The sequence below is a fragment of the Alosa sapidissima genome, chromosome 11 (assembly GCF_018492685.1).
Source record: "Alosa sapidissima isolate fAloSap1 chromosome 11, fAloSap1.pri, whole genome shotgun sequence".
Classification (NCBI taxonomy): domain Eukaryota; kingdom Metazoa; phylum Chordata; class Actinopteri; order Clupeiformes; family Clupeidae; genus Alosa; species Alosa sapidissima.
The window spans coordinates 15197354-15216535 of NC_055967.1; the positions used below are offsets into that span (position 1 = coordinate 15197354).

The following is a 19182-nucleotide window of genomic DNA, read 5'->3' on the forward strand; positions in this document are numbered from 1 at the left end:
GAGGCCCATGGCTTCCTGGGTAATCACTACTTTCCAGGGAGGGGAAAAGAGAGAGAAAAAAAACAAAACAGCTTTACAGAGGAAATGGCTTCTGGCTGTTTTTGCGCCGTTCCCCTTTTGTCCACATAGCAAGTGAAGCACAACATGGATAAAAGCCCGCTGTTCCACTGGACTGGAAGAGACTGCTGCAGCTCAACAACATGACGTGATTGGTGTGCGGCCAAACGTTCCCCCCCTCGGCACATTGTGGAGAGCCAGTCCTGCTGCTGCAGGCACTAGTTTGCACTAAAAGCGAGCCTATGCTCTGTGAGCGCTGTCTCAATTCAAACACTTAATTGCATAAGACGCAATATTTGGGAACAAAAACAATTTTTGATGGAAACGGACCATACTGCTGACTTCTTTCTGACCTTTCTAAACGGTGCATGCTTCAAGCATACAGTGCTAGAGTCTTTCTTCTGGGACAGTGTGCAGACCAAGACTTGGACTACAGTTCCTCAGGCAGAGGATTCCCATCATTCCGAAGACATGTGTTTACGCACGACAGCAAAGGCTCGTTCCTCATACCTCGCCGTCTCGGAACTGTTCGTCGAAGTCCAGCCGGTCCTTCTCCATGGCACCCAGCTTGAGTTTCAGGGTGGAGATCTCGGTCATCAGGTCCAGCTTCTGCGTCTCCAGAGCCGAGCGGCACAGCAGCTCCTGAGGGACCCAAGTGACAGCAGCGTGAGACCAGGGAACATTGGCCCGGGAGCAAAGTTTTCCCACAATAAGACAGAACAGTTTACACTATATACTATTTTTTGGCCACTAAAAATTAGTGGTAGCGCTTTCCCAGTTGAAGAGAATGGATTTTGCAGGGTAAATTGGTGCACATGCATTCGTAAGGAAGCAAAATAAAAACATAGTACAGTATGAGTATGCATATCACTATTGTCAGCAAAGCGTGGTAATGAGACATTGTACTAATAATGCTTCTAGATCACTGATTTAGGGGTTTAATATCCAGCAATAAATATCAAAGGAATCATTTTTTTTTAAAACATGATCAGTGTTGGGTTACCTGTTGAAGCATCTCCTCTGTGGTGTTTAGCTTTTCCCGGTGTTCATCAAGGCACAGGTCGAGGTCCCTAATCTTTTCCCCTTGTGCTTCCACCTGGTCTGTCAGCACACTCACCTGTCCATACAATCACATTACACCAAAGAGTGTTCTATCAGAGCATGTGACTGACAGCACTGTGGCCTGACATCTGATAGAGAAATGCCATGGCCATTGATTTTTGAAATGGTGTTAATGTAGGAAATACCTGAAGCACTAGGGACTCCTTATCACTTTCAAACCGAGCGAGTCGGTCCTGATAAAGGTCGGTGCTCATAGGGATGTGGCCATTTGACTGCAGTAAGGAAGAGAAATAAATCAGACACATACATTAAGTGGTGTGGTTGAGCAGCTAATTGCAACAACATTTGACATGTCTGAACATCAAAGCCACAGGTGAACGTTTGAGGTCAAAAGCAGGCCACTTAAAAGCTTCAGAGAGGTTGAAATCTGAGCCGTTTTCGCTTGCAGCCTTTTGTTCTGCCAACAGCACCTTAAATGGAGAATGGGCCGCCAGAGGAGATCTCAGTGCAAACACTGAGTTATGGTATTACACGCCTGCTTTGGCATCTCTCTGGCTGTCTGCCAGCAACTACAGACTGTTTGCGCAAGGAATGCACGTAACCCCCCCCCCCCCACGTGCTAGCCCCACAACCCCCAAACATCTATTGTGCAGGCAATATGGGACCAGTCAAAATCTTTTCTCAGAACAACCTAGACAACCAGCAACATTCAAACTGAAGAGTCTACTTCAAATCCAGCAAAACAGCATAATTGTGTCTGGGCTTTCAGACAGCAGTGTTTACCATCAAACAGCCAACAAAGCTTACTATCAAACAGGCAACAACTCAGTCACGTGGCTTAAGGTTGCTGCCAAGGTTAGAGGCAGTTGAGGGATGGCGAGTCAAGTTACTCTACTCTCTACTCAGCTTGGACTCCTGCACTCTACTGGAATAATCAGGGGCTTTATTCACAAAGAATTTTAAGGCTAAAAGTAGCTCCTAACTAGCGAATGTAGGAGCAACTCCTAAAAGTAATGGGCGTGTCACTCCTAACTTTAGGACTCCTAATTTTTTTCACTAAAAGTAATTCACAAAGCATTTTAGACCTAAAAGTAGCACCTAAGTCTGGGACAGCTTAAAAGAAGTTGAGAGGACTCCTAAATCACTAAGACCTATTCACAAACCGCTTTTTGTGACATTTCGCGTCGCGATGTTTTGAAATCCTATGCAGCTACAGGAGCTTCGCGAGGGAACAATTTTGCATTGTAGGCATAACTAAGGGATGCAATAACACCACCAACAACCAAAACTACTCATTGTCAACATGTAAATTAAATGTAATGTCTCATTGTGAATCAAATTAAAATGTTCTCCTCTTTGCAAACGTAGGCATAGGCATATGGTGACAGATTAATTTAAAAATGTTGCAAAGATACTGCATCAATCCGTATGTTTCATTAGGCTACTAGGCTATTTGTTTGGCCTTACTCTTTATTCATTTAGGCTAGGCCTTTTTATTCAGTTATTCATCATCTTCCGTCCTTCGCACTACTTGTGTAGCGCACGCATTTTAAGACCTGTCACCTGTCACTAATCATCGTAAGGGAGGTGTTTGGAATCATTCCCGCGTTACAATCATCAGCCAATCAAGGTGGCCACTTCAGTCAAGCTTGTGCATGAGTAATGACGTCATCCATAGCAACGAAGACTCACTCTTAGTTTAGGAGTTGTCATTTTTCCTTACTAAGAGGAGGTCTGAAAGGCTTTGTGAATAACTTTTAAGAGAAAACTCCTAGCTAAAATCTTTTTGTGTGATTTAGGAGTTCTCCTAGTGGTAAGATAAAAGGCTTTGTGAATACGGCCCCAGAGCAACAACAAAAAAAAAACAGCTACTCCCAACTGTTGAGCCCAATGTAAGTCCATTTTGCAGGCATTGCTTAGAATATTTATTTTGGAATCATAACTATGATTAATCATCAACAGTCTTTGAGGTATCTGAGCATCTCCAGATTTGGTATCCACCTGAGCTCTCATAACTAAATGCTTATGTTTAAATGTGTCACCAAGCAGATGGGTATTTCACTGCCATAATAAATCAAAAATATCTTGCTGTATCATATCTTGTGTTGCTACCGCTTCAAATTGCAGACGTCACACCTTCCCTTTAAATTAGCATTGGCATGTATAAAAATAAGATCCTGTGACACTTTCAACATAACTTCACCGTCATACCGGTAGCTTATCCTATGTGACCACATATAAATAACTTTTTCTCTTGTTTGGTTTCAGCATAGCAACACAACACACACAGACTTGGGTGATGAAATAAAGGAATACCCCAAATGGTGATGAAGTGCATGTGTGTACATTTATACATGTAAAGATATACGGGTGCATAGCCTGCATATGGATGCATGTGTGTGCATAAGTTAGCACATACACACACAGAAACAGGCAATCATGCTCACGCATATACAATGCATATCCATGTACGTCCACCAAAGAGAGGGTGTGTGAGATTGATTATAAGAACAAATGAATGTCCACACACCAAGGGCCCGTGCAGCCACTCCACCAGGCTGTCGGCGGTGGAGTCGGGGATCTGGCAGCGGAGGCCCTCCCTCTCATCGCCGTCCATCATCTCCAGCACGCCGCGCAGGTCCTCCAGCAGGTGCAGCGCCCGCAGCCCGCCCATGAACGGTGACGTCGGCGACTGGCAGTCAAACATGCCGTTGGAGTAGTCCAGAGCCTTGGAGCCTGAGTGGGGGCAAAGGTCATAAGGTTAATAAAAACTATTCTGGACAAAGTACAATGAAACATAAATCTTATCTAACATATCTTTCCTTGTCAACCAATCAAAGATTTAGACGTCAGTAGAATGACTGAAACAAAACATTCAACTGCTTCATCCCTTGACAGAAAAGAAAAAGGTCTTTGGAAGCATTAGGTCCACAAGATGTCAAATTTGGAGCCAAAGCTTTGCTCCTGGCAAGTATTTCTCACTTTATTTTACAACTGTGGTCCCAGACACACACTTTTGTATCTGTTCACTTCTAAACAGTCATCCACAGCCATGTGGCTTCTCAGCCAAGGAAAACTCTGATGTAATCTCAGAGCGCCCACCAGGCCTTTAGCGCTGCTGCGCCAGTGGGGGCGGACCGTGTGTGAGGACGATGAGCTGCTGAGCAGGACGCAGTGTGCTCGGCCAGGAACAGATTAGCAGCGGGCAGACGCTCACTAAATGAGAAGGCTCGCTCGAGGCCAACATAAAGGCTGCGGACACCCGGGGCGCGCAGTAACTGCTCCGCTGCAGGACATCACGTCAGTGGACAGGGCCCCAAAAAGGGGCAATAGCAGTTCTAATCCTTTAACCACAACAACGTGTCTCACTTAAGGCCTCGGTATTATCCAAGTTGGTCTTATTCTTTCATGGATAAAGAATGGCACTAAAGCATTTCTGCCTGATCAGAAAGAGGAAGACGTCTTAAACCTTGGTTCATCCCTTGAAAACCAGCTTTTATTCCCCTTTTTGGAGACTTTAGGGCACAGAGAGGGACTCATCACGGAGCCATAAAATAGAGCACATCATTGTATGGTCATGACGTGAGAGGAAAGCTATTCTAATTCCCCGTGGAGACGAGCAAAGATAGAGGAGACGGCGGCCGAGCAGACCACAGGGATGGGAGGCAGGACAGAAGAAAAGCCACGGTCTTACAGGAACCTGGGGCCATCATGTGATCCGACAGGCCATTTCCACTTGGAAATGTCAGCTATAATTAACCGACAGGGAAAACAAACTACTACTACATTTGCCTATTCCTCTGAGCTTGAGTGAAAGAGCTGCCAGCTTCAACTCAAATGACTTAAGAAACAAGTGAAACAGAAACATGACCTGATATACTCTCATGCAGTGGATGGCAGTGATGATGTAACACAGCATCTTCAAAAAACAGTAAATGGCAAGAAATACCAGCAGTTAACACACACATTATGCTCACTATAGTAAACACACAACACACACATTATGCTCACTATAGTAAACACACAACACACACATTATGCTCACTATAGTAAAACACACACATTATGCTCACTATAGTAAACACACAACACACACATTATGCTCACTATAGTAAACACACAACACACACATTATGCTCACTATAGTAAACACACAACACACACATTATGCTCACTATAGTAAACACACAAACCTCTCAGCTGCAACACGGACTTTCTGCTTTCCCACTTTTGTCATTTAAAACGTGCAGACAGCTCTGATACATGATATAACCCACTAATCTCAATCTTGTGGCTTGTAAGTCTGTGTATTGGTCAGGAGAACAGAACAGAAAGTCCTGAAGCACATTAGCAAGTCTGGTTGGACAGGTTGAGCCTGGGCAGCTGTGCAGGTGTTCTGGTTAGGCACGGCGACGGCGACAGCCCCTTACCCGCGATGATGCCATCCATCTGCTCCAGCGCCGCCGCCAACATCTCACTGGCGTCCGACATCATTCTGGCAGCTCAGCCACAACCCTGAGAAAGAAACACAGCACACAACACATGAGGTCACTTACGACATAGAATAAATGCTCATGTCATATCCCACAGACCAATATAAAACGTCACAATCCCAAGCAAAACACAACACACCCTAAACTGAACAATGACAATGTATTACACAAAACGATAAGAATATCATACAGCAAACAGATCTTTTCAAGCCGCATTAACAATAGGATAGAATAACAAAACCACGAATTATAATACATCTAGCTTGAGAACCATGGGGAGGCGGGACTCATATTAAAGGGTACTGGGGCAAGATGGCAAGTAAAGCCCAACAGAGTACACTTGCACTGACCACAAAACTTGAGCTAGCAACTACAGTGCTTTAGGGCCCGCCTTGCATGAAGGGAGCTGGCCCTCACCCCCAACCACACACCAACGGAAACACTGACAATCACCAGTACACATGTCAGACAGCAAATGGGACCTTGGTAGATCAGAGGTCCAAAAACAATGGGGGCTGAGAAGCCGACCCTTTTCATTTCAGCCTAATGGCGGTTCTTTGCGTGTTGACTCTGTCATAAAGCCTGGAGAGGGTGGAGCTGGGCTGAGTGGGAGAGCGGGGGTGGCTGTCAGTGGCGCTGCGCTGCACTCACACGATCCCTAATGAGCGGCTCCCACGACGGGGCCTGTCATTTAGTCCCAGAAACTCACTGAGAGGAGAGATTTACTTAATGCTAGCCAATGAGTGGGACACCAATTAGACCTGGGCTATGCCCACACAGAGAGCTCTAGCTCCCAAATAATACACTGCAATGTATGATGTAGATATATTAGTACTTCCACAAGGGAATGTTCATTTTTAAGGCAGAATGGTGTGCATTTGACTACATGTTACACTGTTACATTGATGTCACATTAGCCACGTTTACATGGACACTTCTATTCCGAATAGAAATGGAATAATAGCTCAATCGAAATAAAAATTGTCATATGAACACCTCAATCGGAATGAAAATTCCTGATCTGATCAGAATTTTAATCGGAATGAAAGAAGTGGTAGTTCGCTCCTATTCCAAATGAACAGCCATGTATATGGTCATCGGATTGACTGCTGTATCTTCTCAAGGAAAAGTAGGCTATTCCGATCAAAGATTCTAAAGTGCTTGAGGGCACCTGATCGGAATAGAACACACCCCATGAAAAACAGACGGCACACATTTTTCAATTGGAATAGTTTAATCAGAATGACAAAAAAAAAAAATAAAAAAAAAAAATAAAAAAAAAAAAACTGTCCATGTAAATGTGGCTGGTGTCTTCAGTCAAACATCAACTTGAAATATAATTACTAACTTCAGACGATTGCAAGTAAAGTAAAGTAAAGAAGATCACAACCCTAATCTAATGGATTTCAGGTTGTCTAGGAGGTGTCTGCAGTCTGTTGAGGTACGTCTGGAATGTGGGGAATCTCGGGGGTTTTGCAGCGTGGTCGTTAAGAGAGCTCTAAAAACGTCCCAGGAGCTCCACTTGTCTCAGGTTGAATTGTTGGCTGTTCTGCCTTACCCTGGGTTACCCAGATGGCCTCACACCAACAGACACCCTTTCCAAAGCAGAGTGGCTACCAGTCACCTCAATCCCTGGTGCTGCATTTCGAGCTGCTGCCGAGGGACACTGGGCACTTTGTTTGGCCAACAGTGAGGACACATAGTGGGCCTCCTTTGGACAACCGCCTAGAAACACAGTGGCCTCTCAGTCTAACCTCTGCTCGACAGTCACAGCCACACCAAGCTCAAAGTCACATGCTCCACAGTTCATATTTTTACGTTGTGATAATCTCCAGTCCTCAGTTTCCATATGAAATGGTGTGAAGGCCTAGAAATATCTAGCAACTATATGAGACCTGGGTATAGGAATGCCCATTGTGTACTCTCCCGTCTGATTTGATCACCATATACTTGCACAAGTAAAGGCCACCTCATTCACAACAGACCTTTTGAGAAGGTGGGGTGTGGTGCTCTCAAGGACCTGACCAAACATCTCCACACTTTACACAGAGGACATATTCACCTCTGTCGACCAGGGCAATGTAACACGAAAGTGTACCCACCAGAGTGCGACAACAAGTAATCCTAGTGTTTCCACTCATCAGGGATTTCCAACAGTCACAGTGGTTGGAGAAAGTGTTGAGTCATTTCGTTGGTGGAGTCTGCTATTTAACCAGCTGCCTGACTTCCTGAGGACTCCCCACAACAGTGCTGACAGTGTCTCTTTTCTTCTTTTTAGGGCTGGTTTGAAAGACCCCCTCCTACAAATTCTGGAGGTCTTCCGAAAGACAGACATCACACATATTCATCTGCAAATAAAGAGTGACACTAAACTCTTTCCACACAACCATCTGGAGGGTGTGGATTGCAGAACCCTATAAACATGAGTCTAAATGCATATGTTTTATACTGTACTTTTTGCTAATTAGGGTGGTACTCTTCTACAGAGGGTGGCACAAAGGCACTAAGCCTTCATTTTGCACAAATGCAGGTTTGGGGGAGTGACTAGGGCAGAAATCTTTTCAAAATGTCAAGACTTTTTTTGAAACTTAGCTAAACATTTAGCACTTCTGTGAGGCAATTCTACTGTAGAACTTGAGGTAACTACTTGGACTCTCCAGAAGACTTGGAAATGGAGTATTGAGCCATATCAAAGAGAGTGCCAACATTTTGTTACCCTGAAGAAATGTAGGCATTTCAGCATGTTTCAGCAAAACCCAAATTCCACTTGGCCATGATGACTCAGGACAGAACTCCCCTTAGATGCCTCTTTGCTCTCAACTCATCCAGCTAATCTGGGTTATAGCTCGGGAGGGCATAGGAGGGAGAGTTCCTGTTGAATGGGGATGAAAAGAAAGGAAACTTGCCCGGAGGACATGTTTGTCTCGCCACCTCACCCAACAGGCAGCTGCAGCAGTGCATAACATGCCTGCGAGGCCATGAAAATCCCCAAGGTCGGAACAAATCGCTTATTGGGGCTTCTCTTCTCAAGGCACTGGCAGACTGGGCTATTTGAGGTAAGCAGCAGAAGAGAGTTGATAAGGGCTGCTTGGAGAGAACAAATATCCCCTTGGTAGTAAACCACGTGCAGGCAGTAGCTTTGAGAGCTTGTGTTGAGTTTATGAGTTGTTACTGACAAAAAAAATTAACTAAACAGAAGTCCATTTTGAAAGGCTAGTCTTGGCCCTGGCCACTGAGTCAACACAAAAAAGTAATCACTGAATGTCAAATAATTAAACAGGATACCATTGCTCAAACACCAGAGATCTAAGGCCCACACACCATCCCAGCCTTGAGCAGCTGCCTGAGGCAGGAAGAACAATAGATAAACTGTCTTGCTCATGTCTCTTGAAACTCCAACAACATTTCAATGGCAAATCAACACTGCATCATATTAAACAGGGGCATAATTGCAGAAAATGAAGGCTTCTACCACTTTTGTTTTGGAATGCATGTCATCTCAGCATTTCAAATATATAGAGAGCTCTGGTTTAAGAGGGCAGGTTGCCTTGCATAGCAGAACCCTGCAAGGCTGGAATTTCCTCCTGGAACTCCGACACACAATGGCTCCGAGCCGTGGAGCTGATAACACATGAGGCCTTTGTGAGGCTCAAATTTCGCTCTTTTCGGACTGAAATCACATGGCCCAACACAGACTTACTATTGTAGCATCTGCATTCAAGAATCCCAGCCTTTCACAATAGGAGAAAAAATTCAAGGCATTCCAGAAATGCACGTCAACAAACATTACCATACAGATGACATTTTAAATAACATGGACATGACAGCCATAAGATCTGACTGAACTTCAGTCTACTGAGAAATCAGTGTGGCCTAAGAACCTCTCTGGGGATGGGAAAGGATTTTTTATTAATGTTGATACTGCCAACTAGGCAAGGAAGAACTTGAGAAGCATGATCTTCTCCTTGTAGTGCCATCAGAGAGAGATGACCTGTGAATGAGGAGAGCCACATTTATCTTAGGGACCATCCACACGGAATGTTTTGAATTCTCCCCCCTTGCGTTTTGCATTCATTCATCACTGTTTCAAGAAAAAAACTAGTGAAAACTTGGAAAGGCTGCTATTTTTAATTTTACACTTGACCAGTGAGGAAAAAGAGCAAATAGAGTGGGTGTACAGTACAAACTAACATGTAATATAAAAACAGGTGAGTGTACAAACTAACGTGTACAAATAGCCTCTCTGCCTAATCTTGGCTTGGAGTTTTATTGGCAATGCATTACACAGAGCACTCCAGATGGAAATATATTTTGTAATTGAAAATGATTAATCAAAATAAAATTAAAATATATTTCTACCACAAAAGTTTGGTTGGTGGATGGATGGATAGATAGATAGATGATAGATACTTTATTGATCCCCAAGGGGAAATTCTTCATGCCGCCTGTGATCCTGGGGTTGGTAAAGAATATGATCATCTGCTGCACTCGACCTCTGGCCTTGGGCCTACACAGCCGAATCACATCCGTGAGTGGGAAGCATGGTTTGGGGAACAGAATTTCCCCAGTTAGGGTGAACCTACCCTGCTTAAGGTTGCATTTAGTGTCACTTTATATCAAACAAACCCAGAGACGCCTTTGGCTGCTGATGTTACTGATGGATTACGTCTTCCTCATATAAATAGAACAAGCTACCTGATTACCATGACGTGTCTGACAATCAAAATAGATGTTCTTCAAAATAGAAGTTTTCAAAAGGCTCCTTATTTGTCTTCACAGCAAAGGGTTGAATTTCCAAAAGATTCCACCCTGAAGCTTGTGTTTGTGGATGGGCCCTTCAAGTGCTGACTGAGTCCTGGGGCAGAGACCACAGTCTTATGTGCCCAGTATTACACATCAGCATGTATTTGTTGTCTGCTACTGATTCAATACAAGTCACTAAGGGAATTTCAGTTGGTATGGTACTCAGAGCAGAACAACTAAGTAAAATATGCTTCATTGATAAGGACATCCAACAACATTGACATGATGGGGGTTCTTCGGCCTTTAATAATACATAATAAACATGGGTGAGCCTTGAATGTCCAATACGGCACATTGTGTAGACTATTTCATAATGTCTATTTTTAATAGAAAACAATACAAAAGTCTCTTATTGATAATTTGAATTATATACAATATTAGATTTAAAAACCCACCTGCCTCAGCTTCCTTTAAGAAAAATCTAACTGATTGGCTTAAAATCTTTTACCACTGGAGTAAAAAACATGGCTTAACATTTGCTTGAGCAAAGAGAAATAAGCATGGCAGTGTGCGAGTGGGGAGAAACCATAATGAGTTCTCAAATCCATCAGCCCTAAAGGCCTAACAAAGCACCAGAGTCCATCCAGTGGGATCTGGTACTGGAACACACACACACACACACACACTACTGCCTCTGCTCTGAACCCTGGATATCTGATAGAAAGCCCCTACCCTGGCACAATCTGGAGAGAAATGTCAGCCTTCAGGTCACTCATCTCTGTAATGGTGGGAGGAAGAGAGTGTTTGTGGCAGGCAAGTTAAGTCGACAGGCCTCGCCTGAGTGGAGCGGAGATGTGCAGCGGCAGAGAGCGAAGCGTCTGTAAAGGGTGGATTTAGAGCAAATCTTGTTTTCACACAACGTGTTGGGTGCAGTACAGAAGCTCAAACTCATTGTGTCATGCTTATTGAAGCAGCTATAAATATAAACTATTCTGTGAAAGAGAGATGCTAAGCAGTATTATATGTGAAGGACAGTAAAACGATCTGTGCAGGATTTAGATGGGGGGGAAACTGAAGCTATCCGAGGCAAATGCTGTTGTTGCCTTCCCATGAGTGCACAAAAGCCTGGATCACAACGTTGTCCCCAGGCTAGACTGCTCAGTGTCATCAGGCAGTGGGATTTGTGCCGCACTTGAGACAGTGAAAGAAAGGACTATTTCTGGATTTCCAGTTACTTAGCCTCCATAACAGTGTGCCTTTCACTGACGCAAAGCTCTTTTCTTCATGACCCCAAAAAACCCGTATCACAGATGCTACATTACTGGGCTCAGGTTAAAGGCGGTCAGCACATTTCAGAACTCCAGGATACTCGGACAAAAACCATCATAGCAGACCAACGTGCAGGTCTGTGGGGCACCCCAGAGGAGCTACAGCCTTCACATGTTGTCGACAGCCTGGCCAACACCGGCACACATTCCAGGCATCCTAGTGGACGCCCATCAGGCATGCATCGGAAATAAACACAGATGAGGGAGCCCAAGAGGGCAGTGAGGCAGAGATAGAGTGTTATACATATCACTCATTTTACACTCATCACAAATGCCTGAGTGAGACATGGCTTGCACCTGAGGGGCAGGGGGCTTCCAGCTGCTTAAATATAGCCCAAATAGTAAAAATAAAAGTGCCTGAGGGTTTAAGTAAACATACGTATTTGTAAATTATGGCTGACCCAGCCGGCTAGTTTAACTGTCTACGTTTACTTTAAAGGTGGTGACTGGGTTAGAAACAGCTCATGCATAAAATATGAAATAATATCTAGCTACTCATGAAAACTCTTTTTTCAATATATCCCTGGAGTGTAATGACCCAAGGTTTTGCAAGAGGACACAGAATTAAAGCATACAAATGCAGATAAGCAGCCATGTGCCAAATGTGTGTCTTAAAACATTTAGCAAATTCTTTAGACAGGAATTGAAAAAAACTAAACTGTCCAGATGTGTGACTGACAAGGCAGATGATTCAGTAAAGGGCTTTGGTTGTGAACTAAGAGCCACAGCTTCTGCGCGTACATGTAAGTCCTTATAAGTCCTCTAAGGTCATGGATCATAACCAAAACCTCTCTCAAAGTTGTGATGAGCACAGACAATATAAACATCAGCAAATCCCACCTTCCCTCTCTACACTGCCAACAGCAGACGTTGACAGACAATAACAGATGCTGATCTGAAAAAAGAGCTCCTACACATGGCTGGATGTTTTTCCAATCTTTCATAGTTTTATGTAATGACTGAAACCACCCACACTAAACACTTCACCTCATGATTCCAAGGTCCTACTAGGTACAGAATAGCATGAAAGTGTATGCTTTGTCGTCATGCTTGTTCAGCTGGTGGTGGTCTGCAGGAAGCTGACAGCTGAAAATCTGTAATTCTATACCACCAGTGTGTGTTTCCGATTTTGTAAAGATCTGAATTTTATGCAAGAGTACGTTTGGTGATATCGGGGTTTCGCAAACTGCTCAGTGCCAACGGCAGCAGTAGGTTTTGACTATTACTGCAGGCTCGGAGGTGTCTCTCGGAACATGCTACGTGGAATGTGTGAATCACGACAGTGAAGTGAAGTGAACAACTTCACACAGAGAAAGTAGCTTAACAGTGCTGAGATTACTCTGAAATGGCTACTGTAGCCTAAATCCATAATATAGTCTAACGCGATTTCGCAACATAAGCTAAATATTAATAGAGCTTTTGCCAAGCCCGTTTGTTAAATCCATATCTTTAGGCTACGTTTCACGAAGCTTACGTGTGCCTTGGGCAGTATGTCTTAAAAAGCAAAGACATGTTAGAGCGGAGAAACCCAGAGTAACAAAGTGTTCTCTCCGCAGCTGTGAGAATTCCCGGCGTTCGATTTCACTTGATTCATGTTTTCATTTGTAGCCTAGGCTAATAACTGGAGACAATTAACGCCAACACGAAGGGAATTCCTGTACAATGTAGCCCAAGCAACTTATTCTCTTCAGTCTTTTCTCTGCAAATCATGTCTATCATAGTGTAACTACAGCACAACCTACTTTTAAATGAATTAGCAAACTTTTGCCTTACATTCAAGTAACCAAGTTTTCTCTGAACTGACTCGTCAAGATTTTCGGATTTTTACACGATAGGCATTAAAACAAAAAGCTTACTTACCAAATATCGATGAAAATAAACGTCAACCTATGTCCGATCAACAGTAGGCTACTCCTCAAGACGACTACAAATTCTCACTTTTTCTTCTTTTAACTTAGTCCAGTTTGCTTGTCTCGTCGTCCGTAGTGCCCCCTCGCCTGCGCCATGACGGTAAAGAGCTAGGGATGGGAAGGGAAGCCGTACGTCATGGCGCGCTCACATCCCGCCACGGGGGCACGCACCAGTCGTGGGATCACACAGACAGCTTGCATGGCATGAATTAAAGGTTAAAATAAGTTAAAATCACCGGTTGTCAGAACAGCAGGTCGGTTGCTTGTCAAACAGACATTCATCATTGAAACGGCTTTGAAGATAGAATCGCCGTGGGCTAATGGAAAATAAACAGTTATGTAGAATTGTTGCTCTGTTATCTAGTCAGTAGTCGACCATAGGTCTACCAACAAAGTCAAGGTAGGTTTTTAAAACGAATTAAGGTCAACACACCTTTTTCTTTCATTTCAGTGATAACACAGCGATATTTTCCCACATTGTAAGATAACTTTTTTTCTGTTATAGCTAGAAAAAAAGTTATTGTTTTTATTTATTATTTCTTCAAACTCAGACTCATTAACATAGCCTAACTATTACATGTGTGGTGTCTACTGGACACGAGTGTAATAATTGTAGGTGCTATGTAGGCTACCTTAACTGTGTCCTCACTGGGCCTGCTGTGTGTGTGTGTGTGTGTGTCTGTGTGTGTGTGTAGTGTCTGTGTGCGGGAATGTTGTCTTTGCACCTTCTATTCCCACACAAAGTGACACAATCGTTACATTTCAAGCACTTGCACCTGTTCTGATTAAGTTTTAAGACATAAGCATCAATAATGATCAGAAATCTTGTTTATATCTTTTTTACCTTGTTTATAATTGAATTTCCTAATTTTCTCACAAAAAGCGAAAATCATTCATATGATCATAAATGTGATCTCACAGGGATAAATGGCAAATATAAACCATGATGTTAATCATTGGTAATTGAGCTAAAGTAAACACCTGATAAATATTTTTACATAAAAGCCTAATAATGTGGTGGGTCCACCAGACCCAGGAACATTGGCTGAGTAACAAAAATACAGTATGAACACCTTATAGGGTTAAGTGCATGATCTGGGTTCAGTTCTTCTTGAGGTGGTGAATAATGTTGGGTCCCTTCACTGTCCAGTCTCCTGACCTGGAATCAGGAAATAATTGATGTAATAATCACAGCAGTCTTGGATTCGGATTGTTTTCAGGGGATGCAGATGGGAGGTGCAGGACGTCCATCACCCCAGTTGCATGTTCATCATGCAGAGACCGTTTTGGTGGCCGCTCGACCTTCACAGTGTTAGGGTCGCACTCGAGCATCTCTCTGATCCACTCGTCACCCAAAGCTCCCTCAATGAACTCCTCCAGACTGATGATAGCTTAGGAAGTGACAGAGGAGTTAGTCAACGAAGGAGTTTGACTCACAGTTGAAATGGCTGAATAGTGGCTTTATAGGATGTCATGATGCAAGGCATGAATTAGGTTCTTCTGCTTTGAGTTATTTATGTATTTTAAGGCTAGGCCTACGCTAGGTTTCAACAACTATGCATGTTTATTTTACGGCATGCCAACTCAGGTCTCTAGATTAAGGTAGTGAACCCAAACACGACCACATTAAATTCAGATGGTTTTAGATTTAGAAACCATATTGACCAACATATAATGGTGGTAACCCCATGCTTAGCTGTGTGATCTGCTGCCAAAAGGTTTACTGAACTGTGTGATTTAGGCCTACTCATGTTGTAGGCTACCCAGATTATACTGCTGCAGTACTCACCGTTATTGTCTTTGTCCAGTCGCACAAAGATCCTGTTGGTGCACTCCTCCGCTGTAAGGGGGTTGATTTTGGTTATAGAGGCGGCCACGCTCATCTTGTACACAGCCTGAGATTAGATAGGGAAGATTGAGTGAGGAACTTTAGAAAACACATGATCTCCTGACTCCTTGTGGACAAACTAGATATTACATACAAAATTTGACTCGAACATGATGGCCTTACAAGTGCTGAAAAGTTTTTTTTTCTAGTTTGAAAATACAAAGACTAACGTTACACAAACAAATACAGAATATAGGCTATCTGTGTACATGATGTACAACTATGTGGCATGTGTGCAAATGAGCTGACAAATAAAACACATTTTACAAGTTAAAAAGAACTCTGTGAAATGCCCTCATGGAGAGGAAGGGGGCGCTACCTGCATGATCTCTAGCATCTCTCCTCGGGTTATGGTTCCGTCTTTGTCTTTGTCATAGAGCTTAAAAGACCAACGCAGTTTCTCCACTGATGAGCCTTCTGTCAGCATACTGATGGCCGTCACATATTCTCTGAAGTCAACAACTCCATCCTGCAAAGCAACAGCAGCCCCAGGCAGTGGGATGATTACAGTATTGAAAATCAGTTTGCATTTAAGCCTCCCAATATACACATTGCATTGATGATGATTTGTTACAATGTTAAATACCTGACAGGGTTAAACCAGAACTGTGGAAAAAGAAAATTCTGCTGTTTTCAGAAATATGAAAAAAATCTGAAGATAATTTTGGAAGACCTTGATTGTAGGATTCTTGTGGGCAGAGAAATGTTATTATATTTTGGGAATTGCATGACAGCTGCTCAATCATTTTTGAGTTAACTTTGGCAATTCCATCCATCCTACGGCTCAAAATCTAAAGATGATTAACTATTTCCTCTGATCTCCAATTCATTATTATCCAATGAAGAATTGGGATAAATAAAATACAAAAGAATTTGGTCAAAGAATATGTCACTGAGCATCAGAACCAAAGAATCACCAGGAAACCCTCAGCTAAGGCTATTCCACCCAAGGGACTGCTAAGGCAATTCCACGCTGGACTTGTAACCGGAGGGTTGCCGGTTCGAGCCCCGACCAGTGGGCCGCGGCTGAAGTGCTCTTGAGCAAGGCACCTAACCCCTCACTGCTCCCCGAGCGCCGCCGTTAAAGCAGGCAGCTCACTGCGCCGGGATTAGTGTGTGCTTCACCTCTCTGTGTGTTCACTGTGTGCTGTTTGTGTTTCACTAATTCACCGATTGGGTTAAATGCAGAGACCAAATTTCCCTCACGGGATCAAAAAAGTATATATACTTGAAGAGTTCAGATGCAAAACCCTCTAAATCCGTCTGACCACTTTTCTTTTAAATGAGCATTTAAATTCAGGCTCCTATAGGTTTTTGCCTATAAATCGATATTTCAGACCAGGAAGAGAGTGGTATTTAGTGGGTTTAGAAGTTAAATTATTTGATTAGCGTATACTATGTGTGGAGAGCATCCCCTCACCATCTTTATCTCATTTTTGACATAGGTGGCATACTATACTTATATATAATATTACCAGACACACAAGCCAGCAGTAACCAAAAACTACAACAACAAAAACTTGAATTTGAAACTTGAATTTAAATTGAAAAAGATGTTAATTACATCATTTGTTGTTGTAGCTTGTTAGATCTGTCAGAGGAGAGGATTATCCCAGCATTATCTGAGGTATTGTGAGTGTCTGCACTGTTAGCGGGGCAGACATGTGGTGCCAGGCAGGAGCAGGTGCTGCCTACCCCATTGTTGTCAAGTGTGCGGAAGATCTGCTCGGCATACTCGGCCGACTCGGACCCCACGGTGCCATCGCAAAAGTGCCTCCTGAACTCGTGCAGAGTGATCAGACCACTTGGACACTCCTTCATGAACTTTCTGACAATGATATTTAATTTTGTGATTATAATGCTTGATACCCATATCAGTATTGTATTTATATTAAGCAGGCTATATTGACATTAAGGGCAATACATTATGTTCCATTGGGACAAATTCCATTTAAATAGCATTATAACTGCAGGAGTCGTTAGGACAAATTCCATTTAAATAGTAGGCCTAATAAATACATGAATCACCAGTAGATTAATGTGTCTATAATAAATCAACAAAGCCCAGTCCAGATAAACTTTTCTCTACCCTTCCACAACCTATCCTAAAAATGCATATTAATTAAATGTTAATGCGAAATAATGTAGACTTACTGATCCAGACTCTTACCTGAACCAATCATAGAGTTCGGTGATATACGTGCCTCCTCTTTTGCAGGGTAGTGTGGCAGCTTGACCCATTCTTCTCTTAGCCCAAAGCCAGAGACCCCAGGTCCTGTTATATACCAGCATCCAGCTTACCTTTCACGCAATTAATCACATTTACCAGTGACCTTCTGGAGAGGAGATATAAGGCAAAAGTAATCTCCCCGTGGGAGGTCACGGATGGGAGAGAGCCGAGGCAAATGTAATTAGCTCAGACTGGGCTGTGGGGGCCTGCTCGAGAGGCACACTGTGGCTAAAGATGGGGTGAGTTCTGTTGTATGTATGTAGGTTAAAATGTGTGTGTGTGTGTGTAGTGTATTTGTGTGATGATTAATTAGGTATTGGAGATATACTGCTTGTTTCAGATTCAGGCATACAACAAATTATGGCCACTTAAGTGTCACTTAATTGAATATAAGTATGTTATGGTTAAAAGATTTCTTCCTCTGGATATAGAAATCTCCTAGGGTCGGCTAGATGGCAAAATATCAATCAAGAGACAAGGTGATTAAAAGTGTTAAAGTGAAGAAAAGACTCAAGTGTTATGATATCCCATTATATCATTATACCCAAGCGCATTGATATCCCATTCAGCATTACACTTCCCAGATACACCCCAACTGTTGTCCTCCAAACCAAACATCCAAAGAAGATATTAACTAGGACCATCAATCTAACCATTAACCCCAAATAGTTGACAAAATCCAGTGTAACATTGTGGTGCAGCTGTATCCACAATCTTAAGTGTCATCTGTAAAACCGACTCTAGATGACTAATTGAAAAGAGAGACTGTAGTTACATCATGAGAATAGAGACTCTAGTTACATCATGAGGTAGGTGGTCAACATGAACTGAGGAACTTTCTGGATTTGAAGGGAGGATTCTACAAATGAGAAACACATGATCCTACACATGATCACAAGAAAACCTGGACAACCCACTGTTGTCCAAAAGGCTTGGGAAAGGGATTACCAGCAGGACAATCTAGCTCAAAGACAATGAAGTTAACACTCTATAGCTCAATTAAAGACCTGATGAAATTCATACTGAGAATCTGTGGTACATCCAGGACCACCACTCCATCATCCTAGATCATCTGTAGATTGTTTTTGAAAAGAAACGGGGGAAACACGGCAGAAAAATGTAAGAAGCTCATACAGTCTTACTTCAAAGGACTTAGTGCAGCAACAGGTTTCTCTACCAAGAGTTGATGTTGAGAATTTAGCAAATTTTACTTATGCAAAAGTAATTATGGGGGCTTATTATTTTTAATTTGTTTTATTTTAGCAGACAAATACATTATTTAGCTTCTATACTACAGCTCAAGTGTTCCCAATAAAATTGAATTGAATGCTTTTGCAAGCCACTGCAAGTAAAAGATATGAGGAAATAGGGCGCTAAAGATTGTTTTACCCAGATGTTTAAAAATGTGAATATCAGCACATTTATGACAAGCCCAACTAATATTAACTGCGTTTTGACCACCATTTTCAAA

The 19182-nt window shown here is 42.8% G+C and overlaps 2 protein-coding genes across 8 annotated transcripts in view; both read right to left on the reverse strand.

The window, feature by feature from the left end:
- ppfibp1b (PPFIA binding protein 1b) overlaps positions 1–13775 on the reverse strand; it is a 29410-nt gene extending 15635 nt beyond the window's left edge. For 3 of the 7 annotated variants that reach the window (XM_042110445.1, XM_042110443.1, XM_042110442.1), the window contains exons 1-6: positions 13544–13775; positions 5550–5634; positions 3650–3855; positions 1305–1391; positions 1061–1174; positions 568–699 (exon numbers count right to left, since the gene is read on the reverse strand). In XM_042110445.1, coding sequence (XP_041966379.1) covers positions 568–699; positions 1061–1174; positions 1305–1391; positions 3650–3855; positions 5550–5613 — 603 coding nt within the window. In that variant the 5' untranslated portion in view covers positions 5614–5634; positions 13544–13775. The remainder of the gene's footprint in view (positions 1–567; positions 700–1060; positions 1175–1304; positions 1392–3649; positions 3856–5549; positions 5635–13543) is intronic. The other 4 variants (XM_042110447.1, XM_042110446.1, XM_042110444.1 and 1 more) reach the window with 2 other exon arrangements.
- A 745-nt stretch (positions 13776–14520) lies between these two features.
- si:ch211-245j22.3 (uncharacterized protein LOC563798 homolog) lies at positions 14521–17953 on the reverse strand. Its single transcript, XM_042110791.1, has 5 exons — positions 17652–17953; positions 17177–17309; positions 15801–15950; positions 15383–15488; positions 14521–14984 (listed from the first exon to the last, which is right to left on the reverse strand). The coding sequence occupies exons 1-5, from the start codon at positions 17771–17773 to the stop codon at positions 14782–14784; spliced, it is 714 nt and encodes a 237-aa protein (XP_041966725.1). The 5' UTR covers positions 17774–17953; the 3' UTR covers positions 14521–14781.
- Positions 17954–19182: the final 1229 nt, after the last annotated feature.